The sequence below is a fragment of the Phodopus roborovskii genome, unplaced genomic scaffold (assembly GCF_943737965.1).
Source record: "Phodopus roborovskii unplaced genomic scaffold, PHOROB, whole genome shotgun sequence".
Lineage (NCBI taxonomy): Eukaryota > Metazoa > Chordata > Mammalia > Rodentia > Cricetidae > Phodopus > Phodopus roborovskii.
In genome coordinates, this window is record NW_026125391.1 from 12,536,543 (window position 1) to 12,564,459 (window position 27,917).

General features: G+C 37.8%; 1 protein-coding gene across 3 annotated transcripts in view; it reads right to left on the minus strand.

Annotated features, from left to right (window-relative positions):
* Snx13 (sorting nexin 13) overlaps positions 1–27,671 on the minus strand; it is a 94,500-nt gene extending 66,829 nt beyond the window's left edge. For 2 of the 3 annotated variants that reach the window (XM_051175098.1, XM_051175097.1), the window contains exons 1-2: positions 27,522–27,665; positions 2,182–2,294 (exon numbers count right to left, since the gene is read on the minus strand). In XM_051175098.1, coding sequence (XP_051031055.1) covers positions 2,182–2,294; positions 27,522–27,536 — 128 coding nt within the window. In that variant the 5' untranslated portion in view covers positions 27,537–27,665. Of the gene's footprint in view, positions 1–2,181; positions 2,295–27,521 lie in introns of all 3 variants that reach the window. The other variant, XM_051175099.1, reaches the window with a different exon arrangement.
* Between the last annotated feature and the right edge of the window lie 246 nt (positions 27,672–27,917).

Below are 27,917 nucleotides of genomic sequence, written 5' to 3' on the forward strand. Positions count from 1 at the left end.
AATATATACAACAAAATGTCCTAATATAATAATGTAGTACTGACAATATCCCATGATTTAAAATATATATATTATGCTTTCCCCCAGAAGCATTTTTCTTAATATCTGTAAATAATTAGGTTTACTGTAAGAAAAAAAAGTATATATCTTCATCATTTTAGGTGGATAAACTACAGAACATATTAAAACTTGTTAGGTTCTTTTATCAAAGAAAAAGATGGGTTGCCCACAAGAAAATATATTCCTTTCATACATACACTTTAAGTAAATAAAAACACATCTTTAAAAACTTAATAAGAACTTAATAAAAACTTCAAACTAGCAAACAACTTTGAACTTATAAAATGTCATCACTTGACTTTAAAAATCCATTTTGTTGCTTAAATTTGCAATCCATTGAACAGAAAGTTTTGTTGAAGGGACAATCAGTCCTCATAATCAAAAAGAGAATTCACTCCATCCTATGACTTTAAGCACTATCTGAAGAGGTTTTATGGACCTCACCACACCTTGCAAAATATCTTTATCTAAAACTTTTATAGAACTCTAAGTATATGAACCATTTTTGGAAATTTACTCCTCAATAAATGAACAAATTTTAAAAGGGGCTGATAAAACTCCTAACTCTGTAGTGTCTCTCAAATCTGTATTTAATTTATTGTTAAGAAATCCTTCTCAAGCCTAGTAGGCGTGGTGCACACCTTTAACCTAAGAACTCAAGAGGCAGGCAGGTACCTAAGTTTGAGGCCAACCAGAGTGAGTTCTAGAACACCCAGAGCTACACAGAGAAACCCTGTCTAGGAGTGAAGAAAAAGGAAAGATGAGATCTTGTCTACCATCCTAGAGCTCTCTTCTTTGTCTCTAAAGCTAAAATTTCCTTTTTCCAAAGTGGTGGGAAATATTTTGAAGCAACTCTCCTTCAGCTTTGACAAAGGGCTTATTTTAGTAGTAGACTCTCTACCTTTTAGATTGTAACATTTAGAGAAACATCTCTTTAAGAAAAATAATCTTTCCAGTCAGTAAAAGCAGCCTTGACCCTGGGAAAGTATAACCATGCAAGCCAGCATAGTTAGAGACACCTTCTGGCTTTGGACTTGCATATTTGGTTTCAGACATTCTGTACCAATGTTTTCATTATCAATTAAGGTATTCTGAACTCTGTGTCACCTGACTCCTGTGGCTGACATAGATTTGTTTAAATATTTCAGTATATGATACTGTGTCTAGACAATTACTAAGAAAATATTGAATCTGACAAAAACTATAGTCTTGTAGAGTCTGTAACAGAAGTGCTTAGTGATCACTAGTGTGTTCCCTAGAAAATAACCAAACATGACTTTCAAACCTACATGATAGGCTTCAGAAGCTACCCCTTCAGTGTCTTATAAGCTCTTATGTCATTGTTTACATGCATCAGGTAAATCACCTGAAACTGTAAGCTCAAAATCTCCTTCAAACATTTGGAGGTTTCAAAAATAGTTTCAAAAAGAACTAGGAAGCGTCTATCATACACTAATTACAGAATGGACTTTCTAAACACACACATCAAAAACAAAATATTTACCTAGCTAAGCTGCACTGGATAGTGTTTCACAGGCATGTCACCATCTAGAGTCTCCTTACACTTCTATGTCTAATACCAACTGTTCTGTATACAAAGCTAGAATAAAGTTTGGCTGGAACCCTCTTTACAAAGGTTTATCAATTTAAATGAAATCATAAAACACTACAAACCAAGTAAACATAAAGACAAAAACTATAGAAGCAAGTATTTATCTGAACTGTCTTGGTCAAAGTAAAAACATTCAACAGAAGGTACCATTGATACTTGACACTGAATCAATAAAATCGTATGTTCTATAATGTAAAACTAGATGTGTTATCTCAGCTGATCATAGCATCACAATAAATGATGAAATTCTAATCTTAAACCAGGAGTAACACTAAAAATTTTCATATTATGAAAGGCATTTTCATCTTTAGTCATTGAAATCTCATTTTTAATGATGACCACCACATAGAAATGGGTATCTTAATTTTACTTTTTTTTTTTAACTTTGGCAAACAAAATTTGAGAAAATAGCATTTACAAATAACTCATACTCTTTGAGTTCTCAGTCATTTTGTTTCAATTTAACCAAGTAACACATAAATTATAAAATTATCATTGTGCATACTTACCCTCCCACAAAGCAGAGGATATAAAATGCCAAATAAAATATTACAAACGGTCCAAAGGTTACTAGAAAAAGGACAATGCCAAGGCTTCCCCATCCCCATATGGATAAACTGGCCTGAAATAAAACAAAAGAACAAAAGAAGAAAAAAGTAAATAAAAACAAAGAATTCTTCATATGAACTAGAAAAAACAACTTTTAAGTACTTTTCAATTTCTCCTTTTATACAATTATGCTATCATTTTAGAAAGTATTAAAACATTTACTTTTGGAAATGCAACACATCCTTGGACATTTATTTCCAAAAACCAATGCACAATACATTTACAGAGATCATCAACAAATATTGAGAAAAACAGTGATAATACAAAGTAGCACAAAGATAGTTATATGAATTACTGAATTAAAAACTTGCATGAGAAATAAATTATAAAATAACAGAATATTTATAATTGCAAAAGCATACAGAAAAGTTTTGAATAGGATGACTGAGCAGTTTATAAAGTAATTATTTCTTCCTTTTTCTTTCTTAAATATATTAATTTATTTTTACATTCCAATACCAGTTCCCCCTCTTCCCTTTCCTCCTGCTGCCCCCACTCCCTCCCCTGTCTGCTCCTGAGAGAGGGTAAGGCCTCCTCTAGGAAGTCTACTAACTCTGTCCCAACATCTTGTTGAGGCAGGACCAAGACACCTCTCCACCCCCGCACCCCTGTGTCTAGGCTTGGCATGGTATCTCTCCATATAGAATGGGCTCCATTAAGTCAGTTTGTGCATTAGTGTTAGATCTTGGACCCACTGCAGTGGTCTCATATATTGTCCCTGCCACACCACTGTCACCTACATTAAGGGAGTCTAGTTTGGTCTTATGCACGTTTCCCAATTGTCAGACCTGATATCTATGAACACCTACTTTTAGACAAAGAAGTTAAAATATAAAATGGAAAAAAGAAAGCAGATTTAACAAATGGTGCTGGTATAACTGACTGTCCACATGCAGACGATTGCAGATAGATCCACATCTATCACCATGCACAAAACTCAAGTCCAAATGGATCAAAGACCTCAATATAAATCTATCCACACTGAACGTCATAGAAGAGAAATACATTTGAACATATATGCACAGGAGACCACTTCCTAAATAGAACACCAGCAGCACAGACACTGAGAGCAACAATTAATAAATGGGACCTCCTGAAACTGAGATGCTTTTGTAAAGCAACAAAGTCATTATTATTGATAATACTTTAAAATTCAATCTCAAGAATTATAACAAAGAAATATTTCATAATTTAAATTTCAGTGCATAATCTATCTCACTGAAAATTATGGTACATTTGTTTTATCCAAATGCTACACAGAAACTTAGGAAATGTATTCGAGAAAATCCCAACTTGTACCACTAAAGCTAGCAACAAGTTTAACAAAGAATTCCCAAAATCTTCACCCTTTAATAAAAGACACTGGTCATAGAGAATCGCCCTGCTTTATCTAGTAAAAGTATTCTTCTGTTGAGGGCAAACTGGATTTCAGCAATTTAAGTCATAATGAATAAAGATATTCAATTCAAAAAGCTCTTCCATCAAATTGCTGTGCACTGTGATGTGTACAAAGATGGCATTTGTCTCCTGTTATCAAGGAACACAGAGAAGAATGTCTCTTAAGACAAAACAATTAGACACTGAACTGAGAAAAGAAAAAAAGGATAGAAAGCTTTACAAGATGTTATACTAAACAAAATTAATGACAAAAGCCATAGTAGCACAGACAATCCACATTATGGACTGTGAATGAAAGGGTTTATGCATTCATTCAGCTGTCACTGACTGCTCCTGTGCACTAAGCACAGCACAAGGTGCTGATACAAAGCACGACTGGTAGAAGAAGCACAGCGTTCACGTTTATACACCTCTACTCGTTTAGTTTACAGTCTGAGGAATAAAATGAGAGCAAGTTCATAGTCCTTCTGAGGACAGCTCCTCCAGAGAAAAGAAGCAATTGGGATGGCTCTGCAGCACTACTGATTAAATAAAGGGAACAGAAAGCGTCTCCATGACTTACTTAGGAGGAATTTACTTAAGATACTGTGTCTTGCTGGGGGGGGGGGGGGACTGTTCATTTATTCACATCTTCTTCTATGTTGTTCATCAGTCTTTTGCCATTGCTACCACCTGCTTCCAGGAGTAGCACAACTATTGATCATTTTTATTTTTATTTTTTCTCTATAACCAGAACCAGAATGGCTATTAATTAATTTTCTGCCCCATCTTCCCATTCTCTTCCTCGAATCAGCTATCATTCCACCCACATAAAAAATGGTCACCTGTCCTTCCTTCTAAGAACTCAAAGTAATAAAATGATTGGAAATAAAGAAAAAGTAGCCTGATCAGCATTTAACACCTACATCTCACCACAATACTGCCCGATGCCCAGCAACCAGAAATATTGTTTCCCAAGGTCCATGCAAAATTCTGTTCCCCAACCTCCCCCAAGAGCTCTGATGAACTCTCCAGAAAGCTGACACCAGACAAGGTTCAGACACTATCCAGCCCACCTTCTCTGGTACAATCTGACACCCTTCCTGTATGTAGGTAGATTTATGCTTGTTCATTTCAGAACTAAATAACTTGTTGATTAATGACATTCATACATTTTTTAAACAGTAAAATGGCTATCACAGGACAAAAAGGCGCTTGTAACTGGAGGACAGGAGAGCCTTCTCAAATACTTCTTTACCAGGTTATTTGGTTCTAATTATAGGAATCTATTTAGTCTTATGTTTGAATTACCTCTCCCTCAGTTAAGCAAATTTTCAAAGGGCTGGCAAGATTTCTGCTGTCAAGCCTGAGGACCTGAGTTCCATCCTTGGGCACACAAGCAAAAAAAAAAAAAAAAAAAAAAAAAAAACGACCTACTCATACATGCTGCCCTCTCCACATGCATGCTGTGGCATGTTTGTACACACACAAAATAAAGAATGAACGAATGGATGGATAAAATGTAGTATCTGTTTTTTTAAATATATTTTCAAAGAAGTAATCACAATTAATTGATATGACTATCCTCCAGACTGGCCACAAACTAGATATATGTACAGTCCAGGCTGGCTCAAACTCTAAGCAATCCTCCTGTTTAGCCTCCTGAGAGCTGGGATTCCAGGTGAGTGTGCAACACTATGACATCAAGTTTAGATTCTTCTATGTCTCTAACTTCTCATCTGAAAGACAGCACATCATTTTTTTTTTTTAAAAAAAATCTTATTCATTCAAACAAATATTGAGAATCACTGTAATGTACAAGATTCCAGAAATTAAAGAGTAAATTGGTGACACTACCTACACAGAAGAAAAAGTCTACAAAGCAATGCTCTGCTTAATTAAGGAGAGGATTTCTGCCTTGTTTTTGTCTATGTATGTTTTGTGTAGACCTGGGCCATACTCTGCAATACTCAGGGCCTCACTCTCTGCCTGTGTTTCTTATGCTCTAGGCAAATGCTGTCCAGAACTGTATCCCTAGACCCAGGGAAAAATCCAAAGCCCTAGACACTAACAGAATTAAGCAGGTCCAAACTAAATAAGTCAAGTGATCATGTGCTTTGAGGCTAATCTCTTATAACTATCTGCTAATTTCAAATTAAAAACTTCTTATTGAAACATCAGAACAGTGCACTATTCAAAAAAGATTTTTATTGAATATTTATCTAATACTAGCTAAAATGCTAATTCTAATTATTTCTTAAAATGATCAAGAATAGTGAAAGTTTGGATAATTTGTACTATTTCAAAAATCTTCACAAATTCAAATAAGTATTAACTTTAAAAGTACCTAATGTAGATGCTAAGAAACAGAAATAAATCTATGGGGCTCGTTTACATTAAAATAATCCTTAATATACTCCCATTTCCTTTGCTAAATACATAAATCAACTCTGAAGTCTCCTTGCTGGTTTATCCATGAACCACTCACAACTCTATGCTGGAAACCTTTTAGGTCATCCATGGCTTCTCAAGCTTCAAGAAGTCAAGCTTGCAGTTTACAGCATCAGAGACGAGACGGGTCCAGTGTTTTTCCTAACCTGTCAGAATGATTTTGACTTTAGAACCAACAAGATTATATAGCTATAAATCTTAGTAAATTTAGTCTCATCTGAAAGGCTCTGGAAACCAAAACACTTTACATACTACTTTATTTATTCCATGGAATGACCTAGAAAATAATAAGTAGATGCATATAGTGCTAAAACAAAATTAGTGACTCTGGAGTTAAATGACCTAAGTTCAAATTTTAACTTTCCTAATGATTAGCTGTGTAATCATCACATGCTTTCATTTCCTCATCCAGGTTATGTTGTTACTGTGAGGAACAAAGGAGTCTATGCTCCACTGGTCAATTTTAATGCAATCTTTATTATTATTTCTAGTTTAACAATAAAGAGCAGCTGGAGATGTATGTAGCTCAGTTGGTAAATTTTTTCCCAGTATAGAAAAAGACCTGGAAATGATCCTCAGCACAGTTTACAAACAGGTGAAAGGGTACACAACTGTAATCCCAGCACTCCAGATGTGAAAGCAGAAGATGTAAGTTCAAAGCCATCCCCAGCTACAGTGAGTTCAAGAACAAAATGAACTACATAAGACAATGCCTCATTTAAAAAGAAAAAAAGAAAAGTGGCATGCACATATAGATGCACATATACTAAGGAAATTAAGGTATAAGGACTTTTTAAATTCCCAAGGTCACACACCTAACACTGCTGTGAGTGGTAGTTAATACAGAAATCCTTAAGCAGCCAAAATGCCAAGAATAAGTGTTTGGTGATACTTTCTAAGGACAAACACCACGGAAGAGGGAGCATGAGGATGGTAGGGATATGTAACCAGAAGATACCTTCTAGACACAACACTCAAGCATTCACTACAGCTGTGCTTATCTGCCCAAAACTGGACCCTACCTAACCTTCTATCATGAATGGGGGAGGGACCTGTGGGTCCTACACCTCCCTCAGGACCTACTGATATTCGTTGCCAGAAGATAGGTGTCATTTTCTACCACTGAGGTGGAGCCTGATATGTTACTCATACACCAGTATTGAACAAACTCTCACCCACACACCTGCAAGCAGCTCTAACTAAACTCAGTGGAACATGCGCAAAAACAAAGTTTGAAGGTAGGAGTGGGACCCTGATAAGGGGTTAGTGGGCAAGAGGAAGAGATGAGAAAGGGAATGAGAGTTTAAAAGAAGAAACTGTCCAAAGATTTTTAAAAGCAAAAAAAATATTATTCTCTCAAAGTCTCAGAACCAAGAAATAGAATAAAAAGTATTCTGTATGTAGAGCAAATAGTAATAACTTATTTTGTGATTTTTATGCCTATCAAAGCATACTTAGATTCAAAATTTGAAATTCACCACATACAACTGATACTAGAAACTGCATTTCTAGAAAATCACTAAGACTCTTTTAATGCAGAATTCTCAGAAAAGATCATCTCAAGTCATAGCCGATTAATTAAGCAGCTTTGTTCATAAATGCAAAGCATATTCCATTATACAGCCAGTCTCAGAATATCTTGGCAAGCAGGAAGCAGGGCCAAGTGAAAACAGCCATTTGAGATCAGCAGGTGAACAAGCTGCTCTGATCTGAATCACACTAGATGGGACAACCTACTATCAGGGCTATAAAAACCAAGTACATTTTTTTATCTTTTTAATTTATTTATTTTTGTGGGTTTATCTTTTATTTTTTATTTTTATTTATTTATTTTTTGCCTCCATGTGCATAATATGTGTGTCTAGTGTCAACAAAGACTGGAAGGTATCAGATCCCCTGGAACTGGAGCTACAGACAGTTGGGAGCTGCCATGTGGGTGCTGGGAATCAAACCCAGGTCTCTGTAAGAGCAGCCAGTGCTCTTAACCTCTGAGCCATCTCTCCAGCCCCCAAGTACATTTTAATATATTACATGGCAGAGGGCAGCCAAACCAATAGGGCCAAGAAGCTTAAAGCTTACACAAATTCAATGCCACCTTAAATTCTATATAGTTCAATAACCAAAACAGCCCTAAAAATGGCACTATCACAAGCCTCATCTTGCTGGAAGCTATTCTCTAGGTATTTCGATTGAATATTACCTTGACAAGACTCCTAAGCCTCACTTAAGGTTATAATGCAATCAAGGTCTGGTACATACAAGCCAGTTTACTAAATATTAATCCATTTACTAGCTATAAAGGAAAAGCAGAGACTAGAGGGGAGAAAAAATAAAGGGCAGAATATGGGGAAAGAAATATGTGAAAGTGATCCTAAATGGAAGTGCTCCTCTTCACTTGACCATATGGCTTCAAGCAACACATGGTCCTGCCAGTACAGCCCATGCCAACATTCCACCCTCCAAACATAACCAATTCACAGCTCCATCCTCCTCCCCGGGGAATAACACATAAAAATAGTAGCAATCTCCCAGCTAACTCCACATACCCTTGCACAGCCCATCTAAGCAGTGTGACTTGGGGGTACAGTCACACAAGAATCTTAAATACTGATATTGAATTAACAGCCCAACCTTCTCTTTTCATGATCAGTAAACACCCTCTTTCCCTCTCCTCATTCAAGGTACCTGGTGTACCTCTCTGGAAGGACGCCTCAAGATGGTGACTTGGTACAAAGTTTTCAAGACCACTGTAGAGGAGACAGGGACAGAGGACCCATGAGGACAGACATTTCTGTCAGGCACTTTCCTCTGAATTCTCTTGAATTTTCTCCTCCCAACTGAAGAGTAACTACAATAAGTGTAAATTTTACCTTAAACATACATTTTGGTTCTTTGGTAATAGAATTACTTCCTTTATACACTTTTAAGGCAATCACTTGCATAAAAGTAGATGACTTCCAAGTCCTTAGTATTTTTATTAAAGCAGTAGCAATAAATGATCTCTCACAATCTAAGAGGACTCCAAGAATCTAATAATAAAGAAAATATGAGAAAACAAGCTGCTATGGATTCAGTGGGCTTTTGAGAATGCATTTATTATTACTGTGTGTGTACCTGATGTCATGCCCAGGGTCAGGGGACAACTTGTTCCTTCCGCCTTTGCATGGGTTCTGGGGATAAACTCATTTGTACAGCAAGTACCTTTACCCACTGAGTCAACTCATCTGCTCAAATTCTGTGTTTTTTAAACTACAGTCTATCAGTTCTAGAATGCCTACACAAAGTATAAAGTTATAGCAGGTAAAATCATAATGTGTATTATTTATTCAGAACACAAACTAGGTTACACTGCATTCTTCCTCCTTGCTCCCACAATATAAGCAATGGAATCAACAGATTAATGACCAGAAGTAACTATAGTATAAAAATTAAATCAGAAAATCAATTTCCTGAATGTTTTCTCTGAAGCAGAAAGGACATAAAACTACATAAAATGCTTATGGGGGTATACAGAAATAAACAATTGTGGCAGGCTTCCCACAAATACTCTTAAGTCACAAATGCAAAACTGGTTTGCTACAACTTTCTGGATTTTTGAAAAGAGGCTTAGCAGATCAAGAAACTACTAAAAACATTTATCATAATAACTGTCAATAAAGACTTCGTAAAAATAAAGTTCAACACTCAAAAGATTTTTTTTTTTTTTTTTTTTTTAAAGAACTTGAGGGCTGGTTTCAGACTGATTGTACAATGTTTGGTAAGGTATGTGTCAAGCTTTAATGTTGAATGTATAATCAAATAGCTTCTGCTTGCAAGGGAAAGAGTTAAATATAAACTTAGCATGCTGGACTGTGCCAGAATCCTAGCACTCAGCAGCTGGAGGCAAAAGGAGCTAGAGATCATGGCCTGCCTGTCCTGGAGTAAAAGGAGGGTAGGAGCTAGGCAGCCCGATGGCACGGTGAGCTAAAGTACTTCCTACAGAAGCCTGACTACTTGCATGCAGCAGAGAATCTACTCCCTACACACACACTGTGGCACACATACATGCACAACATGCATATATACACAGCAAATGTTTTAATTAACCTATTTATTTATTCTTCTCTGATGTATTATGTCCTGACCACAATTTCCCCTCCCTCCACTTCTCCCAGTCCCTCCTCCACAAGCACTCCTCTTTTCCCTTCAGAAAAGAGCAGGCTTCCCATGTATATCAACCAAACATGGATAACCAGTTACAATAAGGCTAGGCACACACTCTCATGTCAATGCTGGGCAAGGAGACTCAGTAAGAGGAATAGGGTCCAAAAGCAGTCACACATGTTAGGAACACAGAGCCAGAGTAAAACTTCAGCAGTCCCTTGGAGGGTGGGATACAGACATATGATAGAACATCTGTGGAAAGTTTATTGGGGGCGTTAAGAAAAGGGAAGAGAAAACAAAGAGAAAGAGACAGAGTCCGACACAGAGAGAGAGATCTGTCTCCTCAGAGAGATAGCAGAAAGAGAGAAGTTTGCCTCTTAAAGAAACCTCTGCACCTTCGTGCAAACTATGTCTGGACTCAGCCCTAAACAAGATATCCATACCAAGGCAGAAGTACTTCAGGAGCCAGAGGATGGAAGAAGTGCTGTGAAAAGCTGTCTGCTAGATATGGCAGGGCCATCACGCTCAAACACTCCCTGCAGGTACTGTTCCTGGGGCCAGACAGTGAGCATCAGAGCAAGATGAGCATCAGACGGGGTTCCAGAGAGAGGAGAAGACATAATACGAAGGTGAGCAGCAGAGGCGTTGGAGTGTCTGACAGAGTGGAAAGGGGAACTAGGGGTGGTATAATTGAAATACACCAAAAAAATAAATAAAAGGTAAGAAAAAAGCCAATCTCTTTCCAGGAATTCAGCCCATCTCCTTTCCACTACTGTCAAGAATATTTCAAAATATTATAGTAGATGACGATGACACTGGATTGTATTTATCACAAAGAATTTAAAAACTGAGAAAGGGATCAGAAAGTCCATTTCATTTTTCCAACATATATGTTTTTCTTCCCTAATTTTCTGACTTCTAAATAAATATTTTAAAATCATTATAAAGTGATATTTCTGGCTTTTCTCAGAGAGGAGGGGGTTGGGAGAGAGAAAGAAGAAAATTCTAGCTGGGATGAATGAACTCAACAAAGCTGTAATCAGATGAAACCCAGTAGTGGTGTCCATAGGAAAATGAGCACGGTTGGTAGTAGAGGCACTGCCCCTGCATGTGCTCTAAAGGTTTACTTGATGCTGAGTCTATTGGTTTGAAAAAAAAATGGTCTCTCATTAGGTTGCTACTCTGGCCTTGAATTCCTAGCCTAATGTTAGCTTTCTGCAACAGCCTCAAGAGAAACAGTCATGCTGCATATTTTATTTCTGTTTGATTAAAGAAACAAGACACTTATCTGTACTTAAGATACAGATAATTATGTGCAAAATTAAATTTACTGCATTCACCAAATATCTCCTTTATTCCTTTCCTTTAAAAAGGGGGTTAATGTCTATCCCATTACTAAAGGAAACGTCAGCATTGTGTTAAACCTCCCTCTTGGAATCTGATCATCCTACCAGTTAGCCAGTTAGCAAAGCCTACCCATGTTTTATCCTTAGTATCTAGTGGAGCCTTCTCTCTTCACTGTCAAAGCCTGAGGCAAATCTTTCATTGTAGGTTCAGTCTGCAGGACTGTGGTGGTGTGAATGAGAATGGGCCAATAGGCTCATATATTGTTAGAATACTTAGTTCACAGTTGGTTGACTGTAGGTAGGATTAGGATGAAGACATGTGAGCCTGCTGGAGGAGGTGTGTCACCAGGGCTAGGTTTTGAGGTTTTAAAAGCCCTCACCAGGCCCAGTCTCGAGATCTCTACCTCCATCTTTTGGATCAGATGTGAGCTCTCAGCTACTGCTCCAGTGCCCGCTCTGCCTGCCTGCCTGCCTGCCTGCCTGCCTGCCTGCCTGCTTGCCTGGCACCATGTTTCTGACATGATAATCATGGACTAACCTTCTGAAACTGTAAGCAAGCCCCTGATTAAATGCTTTCTTTTATAGGTTGCCGTGGTCACAGTGTCACAGTGTTCCTTCAGAGAAATAGAACAGTGACTAAGACCCTAACCCTGCACAATGCACCCCCAAAGAATTCTATAACAAATAACAACTGGGTTTTCAAAAGATGAAGAAAATCCATATCCACCTGAGCATCAGATAAATGAAAAGAATCGAGAAGTAAAGGAAAACAGCATAATTGCTCCTCAGTTTTTATCTTGCAAGTGAGCATATCTAAAACTGTGAATATAAAACTTACACACACAAAAAGTCACAACCCACCCATAACAGTATAATTTTAACATAGGTTAAACTCCATAGCACACCACAAGTTTCATCTACTTGGTGTCACAACCTCAACAAGTTACTGAGTTTCATAACTTAAATACATGTAAAATTAAGTAGCTATATGCAAAATCATCTAATTAAACAAACAGGGCCAGTGAAATGTTTCAGTTAGTTACGGCACTTGCCACCAAGCTTACTGACTTGAGCTTTCATACTGGACCCACACTGTGTAAGAAAAAAAAACAGACTAACAACTTCCTCTCCTTCCCACCATGTTATAGCATGCGTATGTGCACACACACAGGAAATGTAATGCAAGTTTTTAAGTGTAAAATGCTCAATCATGACATACCTTTTGCATAGGAAATGGGTTTTAATTACTAGTTAACATAGTGATACTATATGTGCAAAATGTGTTTTCACATAGAGTACTATTTTCTTATTTTTCCTATAACCTATTTTCAAATTTTGTTTTACAGTTTACCTTATTCTGACTAAACACACTGAAATTGTATGAAAATACTTTGATTAAAGTCCTGATTGAAAAGCAAATTCATAATCATCATATTTACCTAGGGCAATTCTTAAAGCCTACAAGTAGCAGACATCTAAAAGTTTTCATTTTATAAAAGGAAATTGAAGCAACTGACAGTCATGTCTAGTGTCTCCTATTTGTAAGTTTAATGCTACAAAAAAAAAAAATCAAGTTACGTGTAAAATTAGCAAAATGGTTTGGTTGACAGGTTTGGTGGTACATGCCTGTACTCAAAACACTCCAGAGCATTATCAAATTTCAAGCTTAGTCTAGGCTGCACAGACTTCCAAGCCAACCTCAACCACAAAGGGGATGACTCTGCCAAATAAATAAGCTGTTTTTCTTTTACCAATACGAATCAGTATCAATCACAAATTTCTAGTTCCATATAGCTTTTTGTTTAGACTAAGGCAAGAAGTTTCTTTATTAAACTTATTTCAAATCACCATGCATAAAATCCTAATGCAGAAATAAGTGGAGTTTGCCTAGATAAAGACTGTTTTTCACTGTCTTAAATCATACTATTATATCAAATCTGGGACTGGGCAAATTAAAGTATTCATGGGAAGCAACAAATATAACAGCAAAACTATATTCTATACTTGGCACAGATAGAACAGACCCCAAAGCAGCACAAATGGGTAAAGAGAGGTATACTAGGACAAACTCAAGCTCTGAGATGCTGGTCCTTGCTGGTCCTTGTCAGAACAAGAAGCAGATAACTATTACACTCACTAAGGAAGCTGTGGGGCAACAGCCCAGACCCTGAGTCTCTCCTTGGGTCCCATAGAATCAATCAACACCCTTTAAAGAGAACACAAGGCTAGAACTCCCTAAGATCTTCAATGTATCAAGGATTCAACTGGCACCTGAAGACTATTCATCCAATGTCCAATTATAACCCACCATGGGACTGGTACACATAGTTTTACAATATCTCTGAACCTAAGAGATCTGTTACCATGAAGCAGAAGTTTATTGCTGTCAATCCTGCCCCTGCCTTGCTGTACATCCATTTCCCAGTTGCCCTCCTTCCTAAAGCTCACTCTGCTCCATAGCACAAGCACTCCCACAATGCCAAGAATCTCTCTATCTCGCATAAGGAAAAGCTGCTTCTTCCGAAGCCTTCTCCAAGACTACTTATTCTTTCATTTGTCATTATTATCACATTTTCCATTTATCATTATCACCTCAACTTTAAGTCACAGGCCATGAGCAGTTCCCTACAAATATGAGTGTGCACGCACGCACGCACGCGCAAGCACACACACGTACATAATAGTAATATCCCTGCTCTCAGACAGTTCTTGTACATTAGCAAATACTTCAGGAAGAGAGGGTTAAGAAATAATTTTAACATTCTATAACTAGGCTATGCCACCTACAAATTACATCAGAAGGACTGAGAGTAGAAGCCATGGAATCATAATTTCCAAAGTACAGCAAGCACAGTTAGGGACACTGGATGTTTATAACATTCTCCAGGTAACTGCAATCTGTAGTCATACAAAAAGTACTGATTCCCAGCGCACAGCTAACCTTTCACTGCACATGGATACATGGAATCCAACTCTTTTATCCCATAGATAACCCGAGTCATCTCAAAATACACTCGGAGAATCTACCTCATACTCTATTTTTAATGAGCACTTCGACATTAGTAAACATTCATTGCAACTCTACTTTAAGCATTATAGGACCACCCACCCCTTTCACATTGTTTTCTGTATAGGAAATGCAAAAATTACCTGATTTTTCTCTAGGTCCTCTAGCTTTAAAAGTTAGTTATGCTGACTGCATTGTCATTAAGAGTTTCCAATATTACCCTATTTTTCCCCCTTTTTTAGCCCATTTCTCTGGCATTTTGTTTTCTAGGCTGAACTCCAAGGTTCACCATTCCAAAGACAAAGACTCTCCTGCCAGTGTCCTCATGTATCACTGTATGTTGGAATTACTTTTGTTTTCCCATGGTTACCTCACGTGATAAGTTTTTCGAAGACCTAAAACTGCGTCTGCTCTGTTGTTCATTGTGGTATGCCTGATACTCCTAAAACTATGTGCTAGGTAAGTACAAGCATAACCAAAGACAGCTCCAATAAAGCACTCTAAGCCAAAGCCTCAGAAATCAAGACTCTCTTCCTCCCACCCCCAGTGACATACCTTTTCACCTTACTTCCCCTCCTGAGGACTGACTAACATTTCTGTACTTCCAGACGTTCCATTTGCACTGAATTCTGTGTTAAACCAATTTAGTAAGGAACTGCTTTTACTGAGTAGGAGTATAATAAACAAAAGCTACTTAAAAATTAAATGAAGATTATCAAAGAAGACAACTCACAGCATTCTGAGTCATTTTTCTAAATTTAATGAAAATTCCCTCATATGCATACACACAAGAAAATAATACAAAAGGTGATTCTCTAGAAGTAGTAAAAATAGAAAAACTAGGGGCTACAGAGATGGCACAGGTAAACTGCTTGCTGTACAAGCTTGAGAACCTAAATTCAGATTCCCAGTGAAATTTCACATGAATTGTGGTAAGATATTCTCTAAACCTAAGTTATATTAGATACATTAAGTGAAAACATGTTACAAATTTGTATATGTATTAACCCCTTTTAGGCTATTAAACACATCATAAATAAAATTATTTGTGACTGCCTACATGAAGAAATGAAGCCTCTATATAACAAAGTTTAAACAGAAGCAAGTTTCTGAATTAAAAATGATACGATCTCCAAGTTATGATACCTCCTCACCTACAGTCAAAATAAGAATGGAAAAAGAGCTGGATTTTCATGAACATTCTGTGAAATTTTTAAATGTTGTCAGGGTTTGGAGAGATGGCTCAAACGCTAAGAACACACTATGCTCCTACAGAGGACCTGGTTCCATTCCCTGAATCCACATGGCAAATCATAATTCTCTATAATTTGTTACAGAGGATCTAACAACCCTCCTTTCTAGGCCCACAAATGCTATACATACATACATGCAAGCAAAGCACACATACAAAATAAATCTTTTTAAAATTAAAAATGTTAAAAATTATGTTGCTAGTAATTTTAAATATGTCCTTCATAATAACCCTGCACACTAAAAAAAAATATGTATGTTTTTTACAAAATACCTACTAACAATAGTTTGAAAAATTGTACTTAAATCATTTCTTTAGAAAATTATTTCTGAATAATAGGGTTTTGAGTCATTATATTCTTTGATGTAACTAAGAAATTGTTTTAATAGAGAAAAACACTGTTCAACTTTATTTTTCAAGGCAAGAAAGAAAGCATCAAAAATGAAATTAAAATCCTGGAAAGTCCATGTTTCTCAATCAGCTCCTGCTCTGTAATGCCGTCTCTTCAGATGGGAGACAAGGGGAGTTGGGAGAGCAGGAGGAGAGTAGGAAGGGAAATTAGGTTTGGAATGTAAAAAATAAATTAATAAAATTTAAAAAAATCTAAAAAAAAAAGAATTTTAGTGAGAATTTGCAGGTACTAAGGTAACTTTTGGGGTATGTTCTCAAGCTGGCAGAGCTCAACATAACTTCCTTTACACCCCTTAAGTTCTGTCTGTACAGTGTGGAGGCAAAAAATAGCAAGTCAATGATCCTAACTTTGAAAATACAACAGGCTTCATTTAACTCAAGGAAAAGTCTTTTCAATCAAGATAAATTCAGGGAAGAGTCATGAAAAGAAATTACACTAAACTGCACCATTTAAGAAAACTATATAAACTATTTTATTTTCCAGCTTGCAAATAAACATGAAAAATGTTTTTATACTCAATCAAATAAATAAAACAAAAAACATAAAAATTACAGATATTAAATATTCTGTGAAGCCTTTTCAATTTATCTGAGAAGAAGAAAGGGGTGAAGGTTGGGGAGAAAACTCTTAAGAGAACACCGTACGCCTTAAATTATAGAGGAAAAACACACAGAAGCAGAATTGTGGGAGGGTGCACAACATATACAGTAACAGTGATAAGAAAGAAAAGGCTAAATATAGAAAGGAAGAGTCAGGCATGGATTCACCACAAAGGACCTTGACGGCTGAGTAGAAAGTTATTGTACAGACACATGAGGCTCCCTGAGAACACTATTACACGGACCTCCCTGTATAAAGAGACTGAAATTATTTATATGCTTAAATATCCATCATTTTTATTTATATATAAGCAAAAGTGTTATTTGCAATAACTTTATATTGCACATATTGGAGGGGTTAATTTTAGTGCTCCTCACCTTCCAGTTCTGATGAGGGAATGTCCTTCTGTATATGTTTCTCTTATTGGTTGGTGAATAAAATACTGATTGGCCAGTAGCCAGGCAGGAAGTATAGGTCAGGCTACCAGATGAGAAGAATTCTGGGGAGAGGACAGAGAGAGCCACGAAGCAGACACCAGGTAGTTGCTACGGGAGCAAAATTCTCTGGTAAACTAAGAACACATGGAAATACTAAGATTAATAGAAATGGGTTAATAACTAAGAGAGAGCTAGCCAATAAAAAGCCTGAGTCACTGACCAAACAGTTTAATATAAGCATCTGTGTGTTTATTTGGAACTGAAGGACTACAGGACCAGGCAAGAACCTCCATCTACATGGTTCCTTATAACAAAAGTCAATATAATTTAATAAGTTATAAAATACTCATCGGCTTGACTTTCTAAGACTTTTATTTCAGTTGTTTGTAATTACTTTACATGAAATTTTACCAAACTTACAAGAACCATTGTATTTTGCATATCAGAACACTGCATGACAAAGACACTTTTAAAGTGTAGTATATGCTATAATTTTTCTCTTTCCTATCATCTACATTAAAAGTGTTTGTGAACTCAAGGAACTAATTGTTAACCAAATTTTATGATTACGACCAACTTACATTTTACAGGTGTCATCCTTCTTTATTTCCTCTTGAAATTAAGTGTAAATCTAACTCTTAAAATTCACACTGGGAAAATAATGCCTAAGTTAAAAAGTTACTAAGAACTGACAAAGGAAAACATTAGGTCATCTGGCTCAAAGAAAATTATGCTGTTCAGCATTTTAAAGTCTTAACGAAACACAAACAACCCAAAACAATAAACTACTTCCTATTTATAACCAAAGAAATAATCATGAAGCATAATATTTATTCAATGTCAGTTCTAAACAGGACTTAGTATGTATTACTTCACCTAATCAATACTCATCAAAAACCTATGGGATAAGCACTATGAATACAAGTTTTATCATTGAGGAAACTTGAGTTCAGAAAAACTATGTACTTCACCAAAGTCAAAAAATGTTTAGAATGATAAAACTTACATTCAAACCCACATAATCCAGTGCCATCCATCACTCTTAACCAAAAGTACACACACTTCTTAAGAAAATTAATTTGTGATAGGTAGAGAGTATCCTCGCTACTTTTTCTATGGTGGTGACAAAACACATGGCCAAGGTAACTTATAGCAGAAAGTGTTAATCTGGCTTATGGTGTTCATGATGGTAGAAGGTGTCACAAGAAGCTAAAAGCTTGTATCTGGAACCACAAACAGGAGGCAGAGAGCACAATAGAATGGCGAAAGTTTTTTTGAAACTTTAAAGCCTACCCCCAGTGACATACCTCTTCCAACAAGGCCATATTTTCTAATCCTTCCCAAATTGATCCATTAACTGCAGGCCAAGAGTTCAAACATATAAGCCTATGGGAGCCATTCTCATTCAAACCAACACTATACAGACATAATCTAAGTTCATAAACATTTGTCAGTTTTACATTAGTGTTAATTATTTAACTTTTTAAGCTACTGGATATTCATGAGGGGGTCTTTACTGAGGAAATGGGGGGGGGTCTTGACTGTTAAATGAAATTTAACAAACTATAAAATATTCTCAAAGCCTACTTGTTTTTCTAAATCCTGTATGTAGTTAAAATGCACTAATTTCTAAAGTCTATTGTTTAGTTCTCCTATGTATTCTTTTTTTTTTTTTTTTTTTTTTTTTTTTTGCTTTCTCCAACCTCCCTCTAACCAAGTTTCCAAGTTTCTTCTATATAACAGGATCAGACTACTGCAGTATTTTTGTTGAACAATTAGGTCATACAAAAGAAAAAGAAAAGGTAACACATAAAAACAGTGATTATTTTAAAACAGTTGCAGTGTATCTCAAGTTCAGAAACAGAAGTCAAGAACAAACTACAAAGTATCTTATAGCTTGTAGAAACACTGGATAGTACATCATTATATCCCTGAAGTCAGTCATCACCTTATAAAACTTATGTAACAACTCAAACAGACTTCATCCACTTCAATCCATTTTATAACCTCCAAGCCTCAAGAGATGGTGAACTGAAAGGCCATTTCTACATATGTTCATTGTCAAATAACAACAATGGGAAAACTTAAAAACACACAATACAAAGAATTACATATCTATCCTGTTCCAAACCAAAAGCAGGCTAAAAATAGTCTCAATGTTTCAGAAATGAAAGCAATCCAAGATTAAAGAGTGCAACTTCCAAGGATTTTTCAAAACTACAAGGCTAAGGCCAAGGAGTCAAGAGTCACCTTAGGGTTTTCAGAAATGCACCAGACTGAAACTGGGCAAACTGTTAGAAAGTCAACAAGGATAACTATCTCAGTTGACCCATAATATCTTCCCATGCTACAGAATATGCAATGCAGATCATCACACTAGTTTCAACAGCTGAACAGAGAAGGAATGGGTTACCAACAGCAAACTCTCCTGTACATACTACTCTGTAAACAATGGGTAAATAGAAGGACGGAATGACCCAGTAGTGCTCTGTATAACTAAGAAGCATTTTAATCCAGAGAATCTGGTAGTACCTGCACATTTTAGAAATGTGCCCTGCCTCCAAATGTCTAACTCTGAAATCAGTGATTACATATGTATTCATCTACACTTGAAAATGTTAACAGTCGCATTAAAACTCATCAAACTGAAACATTCCACAAAATACCATGAAAATCAGCCTGTACTATTTAAACAAAGCCTTTATAGACAGATCTGATCAGAAACAAAAAATTTAGGAATTCATGAAATTAGAATTCCATGCAGTCAGAGAAACAAGATAAAAATCTACCTCATCAAATCCATAGTTTATTATAGATAAATAACAACCTGTTAAGATTTTTTTTCCTGTCCAAAATACAAAGACACTTCTATTCCTAACTAAAACCCTCCCTGCTCAACTGTTTCCTTTTTTTCCTCACTCTTACTGGGGGGGGGGGGGGGGGGGGGAAGCAGAGGTAATCCAAGTTCTAGAAATAAGGCCATGTATTTAACTATGTAAAATTTCTAAGACAGAAAAATAATTGTTGTGATACCTTAAATGTATTGTAGATAATTTTATATAAGTTATTTTCCACCCATACTAATTTTTCTTGGGGGGATGTTTAATTTTTATTCTGTCAACACAAAGTTTACAAACTTTAGTGTGAAGTACCCAATTTAAAGTTCTGTTTATATTATGGTAACATAACTTTGATCATCAGTCTCAAGTACTCACACCAGTAGAAAAAATAATAATAATAAGTGAATAAATGGATAAAGTATGTGGCAACCAGACCAGGGTGCAAATATCATTTTCACTGGGGTAAGGGATTTGGCAGTCTGTTAATAAAATGTGATAAGACTACTCTATGGATACTTAACTTCTTGCAGGTTTAGTGTGGTCGTGGAGAGCAGACTTCCAACACCCACGAAAGAAAGAGTAGACAAATACTGACTCCTAGAACTCTTCTCTCTAGCCCTCTGCCTTCCCTCAGAGCACCTGCAGGCAGTGCAGAGCAGTGCAGTTACAGGAAGCCTAATCAGAGCTGCCACCCTCCAAATGCACATACAGCTGTGACTGGAGTGGAAGGAGTAAACCAAGTCACACTTAACTTTAAACCACATTCTCCAACCTTCTTTTTCTCTTAATTTCAGTCTTTAATAAGATACCTTGTTTCAATCTCAAAAGAATTTAAGGCCCCAGTTTTGATGGCCAAACTGGCACAGAACTAAATTTAGCCATGACAGCGAGGTTTCTAAACACAGGTTTCTAGTATGACTCAGATCACCAGATCTTACTCGGATTCTTCTAACACAAAGTAACCATCTTCTCATCTGGTAAACAAGTCTACCTTCAATACAATTTTAACTAAAGCCTTACAAATATTACCTATAACAATGAGTTTGGTTTTCTTTTTATCAATTTACCAAGGCATTATTATTTCATTTTTACTCAGAAGGAAAATAATGCCTACAAAGTTTAAAGGACTACTTCAGGATCCCATCATTAAATAGGGAATTATGATTCATCCCTCATAATGCTCAGCATACAGGTTAATTTGCATGTTGTCTCACTCTTGTAATATTAGTAACAGACATAAGTATACATCACCATCAACGTATGCATTTGCTCAATTACAAACACTTTTTAAAGGTTTAAAATGATTTAAAAAGCTATCATTTTCTTTAATTCAAAGTTCCCTCTCCTGAATATTTAAGACAGTATTATCAAAATAAAACATGACTGAAATTGAAAGTTAATTCTAGAATATTGTCAAGTGAGAAATACATGACAGTTTATGAAACCACAAAATTTCAAGACCGTTTTTAAACCCATAATCTGAGAAGCTTGCTCAGGAAAAGAAATCTGTGAAATCACTTATCTTTTCCACCAAATGGCTCTTCAGTGGCCAGCACACGGAAACTGTAAGGACAGAATCTAGTTTCTTTCCTTTCTAGGTCATGCTCCCTAGTTTTCACTGCTGTTTGGTTAACTCACTTCATGGACTCTGCCTATCTGTAACCCTGATATGACACAAATCCTCAGCAAGCATGAGTACTACACCTAGCAACAGGACTGAGTTCGAACATAGAACCTTTTATTATCTGTGAACCTGGGCATGGAAGTGCAGGTACTGTTTACATTAAATGATGTACAGCAAAACACTCTGCAATGAGTCTGAAAACTCTTAAAACGTATTTCCCACTCCCATCCTGACATTTATTTCCCCAAATAAACTATAGTGAAGTTTGTAAATACGTAACAACATCACAGCACTTCTCATCATAATCTAATAATACACTAATTACCCGATCCTTTATCAATTTCTGTACTTGGGATATAAGGTCATGGATGGAACACTTACATAACATGCAAAAGGCCTTGGGTTTAGAGTTGCTTTTGTTAGCAACCATATTACCTCTGTGTAAACAGGAGGCATGGTATGACACATATCTATAACCCCAGCTCAAAAGGCTAAGACGAGAAGATCTAAACTCTAAGACCAATGTGCCTAAGGAAGGAAAAGGGGAATATCTGTATGGTGAATTAAAAAATAATAAAAAACAATCACTTTATGTTAATGTCCAACCTCTGAAAACTTTTAAAAAATATAAAAGACCTAGCCTTTAAAATTGAGTGTGTGTGTGTGTGTGTGTTAGCTACAGTCTTGAGATATGAGGACAACTCTGTAAAATCACTTATCTTTGTCCGCCTTCAAAAGAGGTCTAGGGACTAAACTCAGTTAAACAAGCTTGTATGGCAAATGCCTTTATGTGTTGGGCCATCTCACTGGGCCCAAAATAAAAGTTCAGAGATGAGGAGTTCAGATCCCCTACACCAGCACAGAAGTTGGACTCAGCACCACTAATGTGGTGTCTGTTACTTCTCTGCTGGGGGCAATGGACCCAGGCAGATACAGGGGGCTCAATGGCCAATTAGCCTAGCAGAATCAGTGGGGTCCAGGTTAAGAGATATTCTGTCTCATATGTAAGGCAGAGAGCACTAGAGTAAGACACCCTTCCAAAACCCCTGGCTTCACATGCACAGGCAAGGACACACACATATGTGCATATATGGCCAACATGGAAATGAAAAACTGTTCACCATCAGGAAAATGAAATTAAAGCTGTAATTTGATAGACTTCATATCTACCTGTCAGAATAGCTATTATCAACAGTAACATGGAAACTAGTGTAGCTGTCAAGGAATAGGCTACATAACCATTCTTAAAAAAAAAAAAAAACGAAGCCGAATTACTATATTCTCCTGCAATAGAAATGTTGGATACACATCTAAAGAACTGTGTGTCAAAGGATTCTGTGCACTGTGTGTATGATGACACTTTTCATAACATCCAGATAGGTAATCAACTGTCTATCAGGATGAGTACAGGGAGCATTTACTACAGGATGAGTGAATATGCAAGATATTATGCTAAAGGAAGGAAACCAAACAAGGGAGAAGTGCTTCACAGTCTCACATAAAGACTAGAAAATAAACTCATAAACTCACAGGAAGAAGGAGCCTTAGTTACCACAGTTCATCAGGTAGAGATGGCAACGTTTGGTCAAAGGCTACGAAGTTTCAAATAGGGAGAAATTTTGAGGTAAATGGCCTAATCTTAGCTCTCCAGAGGCAGAGGCTAGCAGACAGATCTCTGAGTTCAAGGCCAGCCTGGTCTATATAGTGAGCTCCAGGATAGCCAGGGCTTTGTAGTCTATATAGTGAGGCTCTGTCTCAACAAAACAAAACAAAGTAATATTCAACTTAGTACTTCTAAACAGGCCAAACAGGATAAGTGTACACTAGCAAACCAGGGTCATTACAGTGAAAACCTTCCATGCCCTTTGTAAAGTCCTTTTCACACCTCTTCACATGCCTTGAATACCATAAAGCTTCCAGAGTTCGTGTTCTGGTTAGCAGCCTTTACAATGCCATTAATTAATAATTAAAGAAGCAGCTCATATAGTTTAAGGATTAATTGACCCCAAGAGTATTTCCACCATAAATAACACTAATCAATAAAATACAGCCCCATTTTACGTAGAGCTTGCAGCCAAGTATGTACAGTCATGTACTTAAAGGGTTCTTAAGTAGATCAGACCCTTCCTTGATGCACAATCATCCAATAAGTCCCCAGGAAACACAAGCATTTCTGGAAGTCTCCATGGTCATATAACTTTGCAATAGGCTATAACTGTATCACTTTCTTTCTGAGTCAATCACCTTTGGAATGTAATGAGCAGTCCTCCAGAGAGAAAACTGATTTCATTTTCTTTGAGCAAGTATCCTCCTAATTTATCTGAACCACAAAGCCTTTTCATTCCTTAACAAGCTGGGACTTCTAAATGTCCAACCATTAAGGCCTTTACCATCAATTCCTATCTGTTAACCTTGAAGTAAAGCAGCAGTGTTAATATCTAAAAAAAATCAAAAAAAAACTATTTTATTTGAAATTCACTTGATGCCCGAAATATACACATCCAGGCACTTTCTATGTCTCAATGTCTCCCTCACTCTCTTTTGGTTGTTGTCTATCTGTCTGTTTTTGAGGCAGGGCCTCATATGGACCACACTGGCTTTAGAACTCTATGTTGGCCTTGTTCCTCTAGCTCACCCTTCTCAAGTGCTGGAACTGCAGACCTAAGCCATCTAACCTATTCATTATCTGTACATTCTCAAAAATGACTACTGACAACTGATCACACAAAACAACCCTATATATTATTGCCAGAATCAACTTAGCACATTTCCCTCCATCAACTACACCTTTACTCACCTGTCATAAACTACTCCCAGAATCATAACCCTAGTATAGCCTCTAAAATAAAAAAAAAACTTTAAGCTTTACTAATGAAATTCAGTGATATTTAACAATATTTTAATACTGAGAAAATTCACACTAATTAAAACAAGTTCTGACATTTAAAAAGCCCCAATTTTTGAGATGTAAAGTTAACTAGTAATATGCAAAAGGCCAGAAAATATTAAGCAAATAATTTTCAAACATATCATGATAAATGTTTGCAAATGTTATAGGAGAAACACTGAAAATAATAGTAACCATAACAGAGGAAGAAATCTTAAATGGATATTAAGAAGTAGCTTTATCACATATGCTGGAAAATAGTCCTCGAAATCATTCAACTGCCTCAAAAAAAATTTTAAAGCAAAAAAAAAAAAAAATGAAGCCAAAAAGTTAAAAACAATAACTGCCTAACTAGGCCTATATTTTCAGTTCACACTGATTTCTTGTACAGGTATCAAAGTTCAATGTACTTATTAGTTTGCTTAATGGAGTAATTTTCCCTTTTGCCTTATTTAAAATGTTCTTAATGAATAACTCACGCATTATCTCCTTTCTGAAGTTTCAATTAAATATATGATTTGACAAATGCAAACAAAGCTGAATAGTGTCATATGAACGCTTATTACTGATATTATGATCCTATATCTATGTATGACCACTTCGTTGATTGTTTTTTAATTAAGACCAGCATAGTGACAATATCAGATACGAAAAGGTGGGGAGGAGAGGAAAGGAAGAAGGGAAGAAGGAGAGGGAGTGGGAGGAATTCTACATTGTGGGGAGACATGGCACAGAATTTTGAATGAGAGAACTTAAGTGTGACTCTCAGTCTCTGGTTTTTAATCAAGTTATTTTCACCTTCTCAACCTGTTCTGTCAGGAAGCAAATGGTAACAGTATCATCTGCCTTAACTCTCTGCCTTCTGACCAAGGAAAATGCTTCCCAAACATGACTAATAAAACAGATAGAAAAACCTTTCATGATGTAGTGCATCACTGTAGATACGGAGATCTAATATTAATTAAATCATATCCCCTAAACCCAAAGACCTGCTGGCTGGTATAACTTACCACTTGAAGACACACAAAGTCATTTGTATCTAAAATGTTTTCATAATGGGACTGTTTACCCTTTTTGCTTTGTTTACGATTTTAAAAAGCCAATTCCAGTAAGAGGTCTCAAGTAAAGAGTTCTCTTCTGTTCAACTGCTGACATATTCAGACAAGGAAGTAGGATGTTGGTCAAGAAAGCTGAAAACTTCTCACTGAAAGGCAGGTGAGCAAAGTGGTATGTTCTGAACTAAGTCCGGAAATCAGATTTCTAGTTTCTACTATTTCACTAATAACTATTTGGCCTTGCACAAGTCTCTTGGCTTCAGGCAGCTTCTCTATAAAATATCTACTGAAAATCACAGATGAGATCAAAGTACAACTTAATCTGAGTCTTTAGAGACGCAGCCCAAAGAAGTGCTTTGGAACTGCCAACTGTGAAACACTGGCTCCGTGTGCTGCGCGCACACACACACACACACAGACACACACACACACACACAGAGCAACAAAAGGCAGCATACTATTATTCTGACCTGTTCAAAATATTTTACTGAAACATTAAGTCATATAAAAATAATGAAGTTTAGAATGAATACTATCCATTCTATCCAAACCCAAGACATAGTTACGCTTGTATTAGCACACTATTTTCATTGTGAAAAGATCAAAACTCAAAAAAAGTTTTATCAAAAAGACATTTCACACTATACATTATAGACAACACTGACTTGGGAAACCTAAGGTAACTTCTAACTCCTAGAAATGTGTGGTTCGTCAGTTAATAATCTCCCAGGCGCATCATATATGCCAGATTCTGGGCACAGATGAAGACAAAACACCAAAGCACACAGCTTCTTAGCTAGACAAGTTCCAAACACTTGGAAAGTCCAGTGTGTCCTACTGTACCATCGCTTTTAACACAGTAAAAGCCAGTTGTCTCAAATATTTTTCAGCTGGCCAACGTAGGACTGCTTCCCATTGATCATTAACACCCTTTATTACCCTCACATCAGCTCACAAAAAAAATGTCCAAACCAGTCCCTGATGCCAGGATCCTGACAGAACCTAAGGCAGCAGGCTCTAGGATTTCATCAAATACACAAGCTTCAGACGTCCACACCTGCACAGACAGGTCACACAGCTTATGTCACCTCTGGTCATTAAACTAGTCGCACCGATTAAGTTCTTCCCCCTAAAATATTGCTAGTGCAGGCGAACTCTACTTCTCCAAAGTCTGGTTTCTGCACTGGACAGTGGGCACTAAGAAAAGGGAAACTGATTGGTTCATCATCGTTGCCCTACTTCCATTTCAGGTCAGATGAGAAAAAAGAAAAAAAAAAAAAAAAAAAAAAAAGAAAGAAAAAAGAAAAGAAAAACTTCCAGGGAGAGAAGCAAGGGGGCCATCCGCTAGTCTGGAAGGTGGTGGGTGACAAACTGAACTTTGGGACCAGGGGACTGCAGGAACGTGACGGGATGTGGGGGGCAGAGGAGGAGGGCACGAGACTAGCGAGTGTGGCTGGAGGAACCCGGCTCACTTCGCGGAGCAGTCGGAGCAGAGGCGGAAGGCAGAATCGCTCGGCCGGCTGCCACCGCCAGGATGCTGCCCTAGCCGGGAGAGGAAGGGCCCCGGCAGCCCGGGGACGCGGGGACCCCGGCACGGGGAAGGAGCGGCGGCCGGCGGTGGCCGGAGGAGGTGGAACTCTGCCGAGTCAGCACCGCGCCCACTCGGTGGCACTTGTGGGATCCCGGCGGCGGGCCGGGCGGGCCGGGCCGCGGAGCGGGTCGGGCCCAGAGCCCGGAGGGAGCGGCGTCGGTGACGGGCTGGCGCCGGCCGCTCAGCCGCCTCTCAGGTAAACACTGGGCGCCGCTTACCTCTGTTAACATCATTACACCCCGGGGGAGTGAGGTCCTCCCTAGCCTCGCCGCATGGCAACAGCCGTGGCAGCAGCGGAAAGTACCCGGGCCGCCGCCAACGGCGGCAACTGCTGCTTCAGTCCTGTCCCGGGCGGCGGCTTTACTCGGCGTCGCTGGCTTCCCCCCGGCCCGGCTGCTCGCGACGGACGCGCCGCCATCTTGGAAGAGCGACGTCCGCGTCTCCCCGCGACGTGCGCTCCCATTGGCCGGCGCGCCGGGCGCGGGCGTCTTGTGACTGTCTCCATGGCGCCGGCGCGCGCAGGGGCGGAGGCGGGCGCTGGGACGCACGCGACCCGGCTCTGCCGCCGCTGCCTGGGTCCGGGACCCCGGCGGAGGCGGCGACGGGAACGGGCA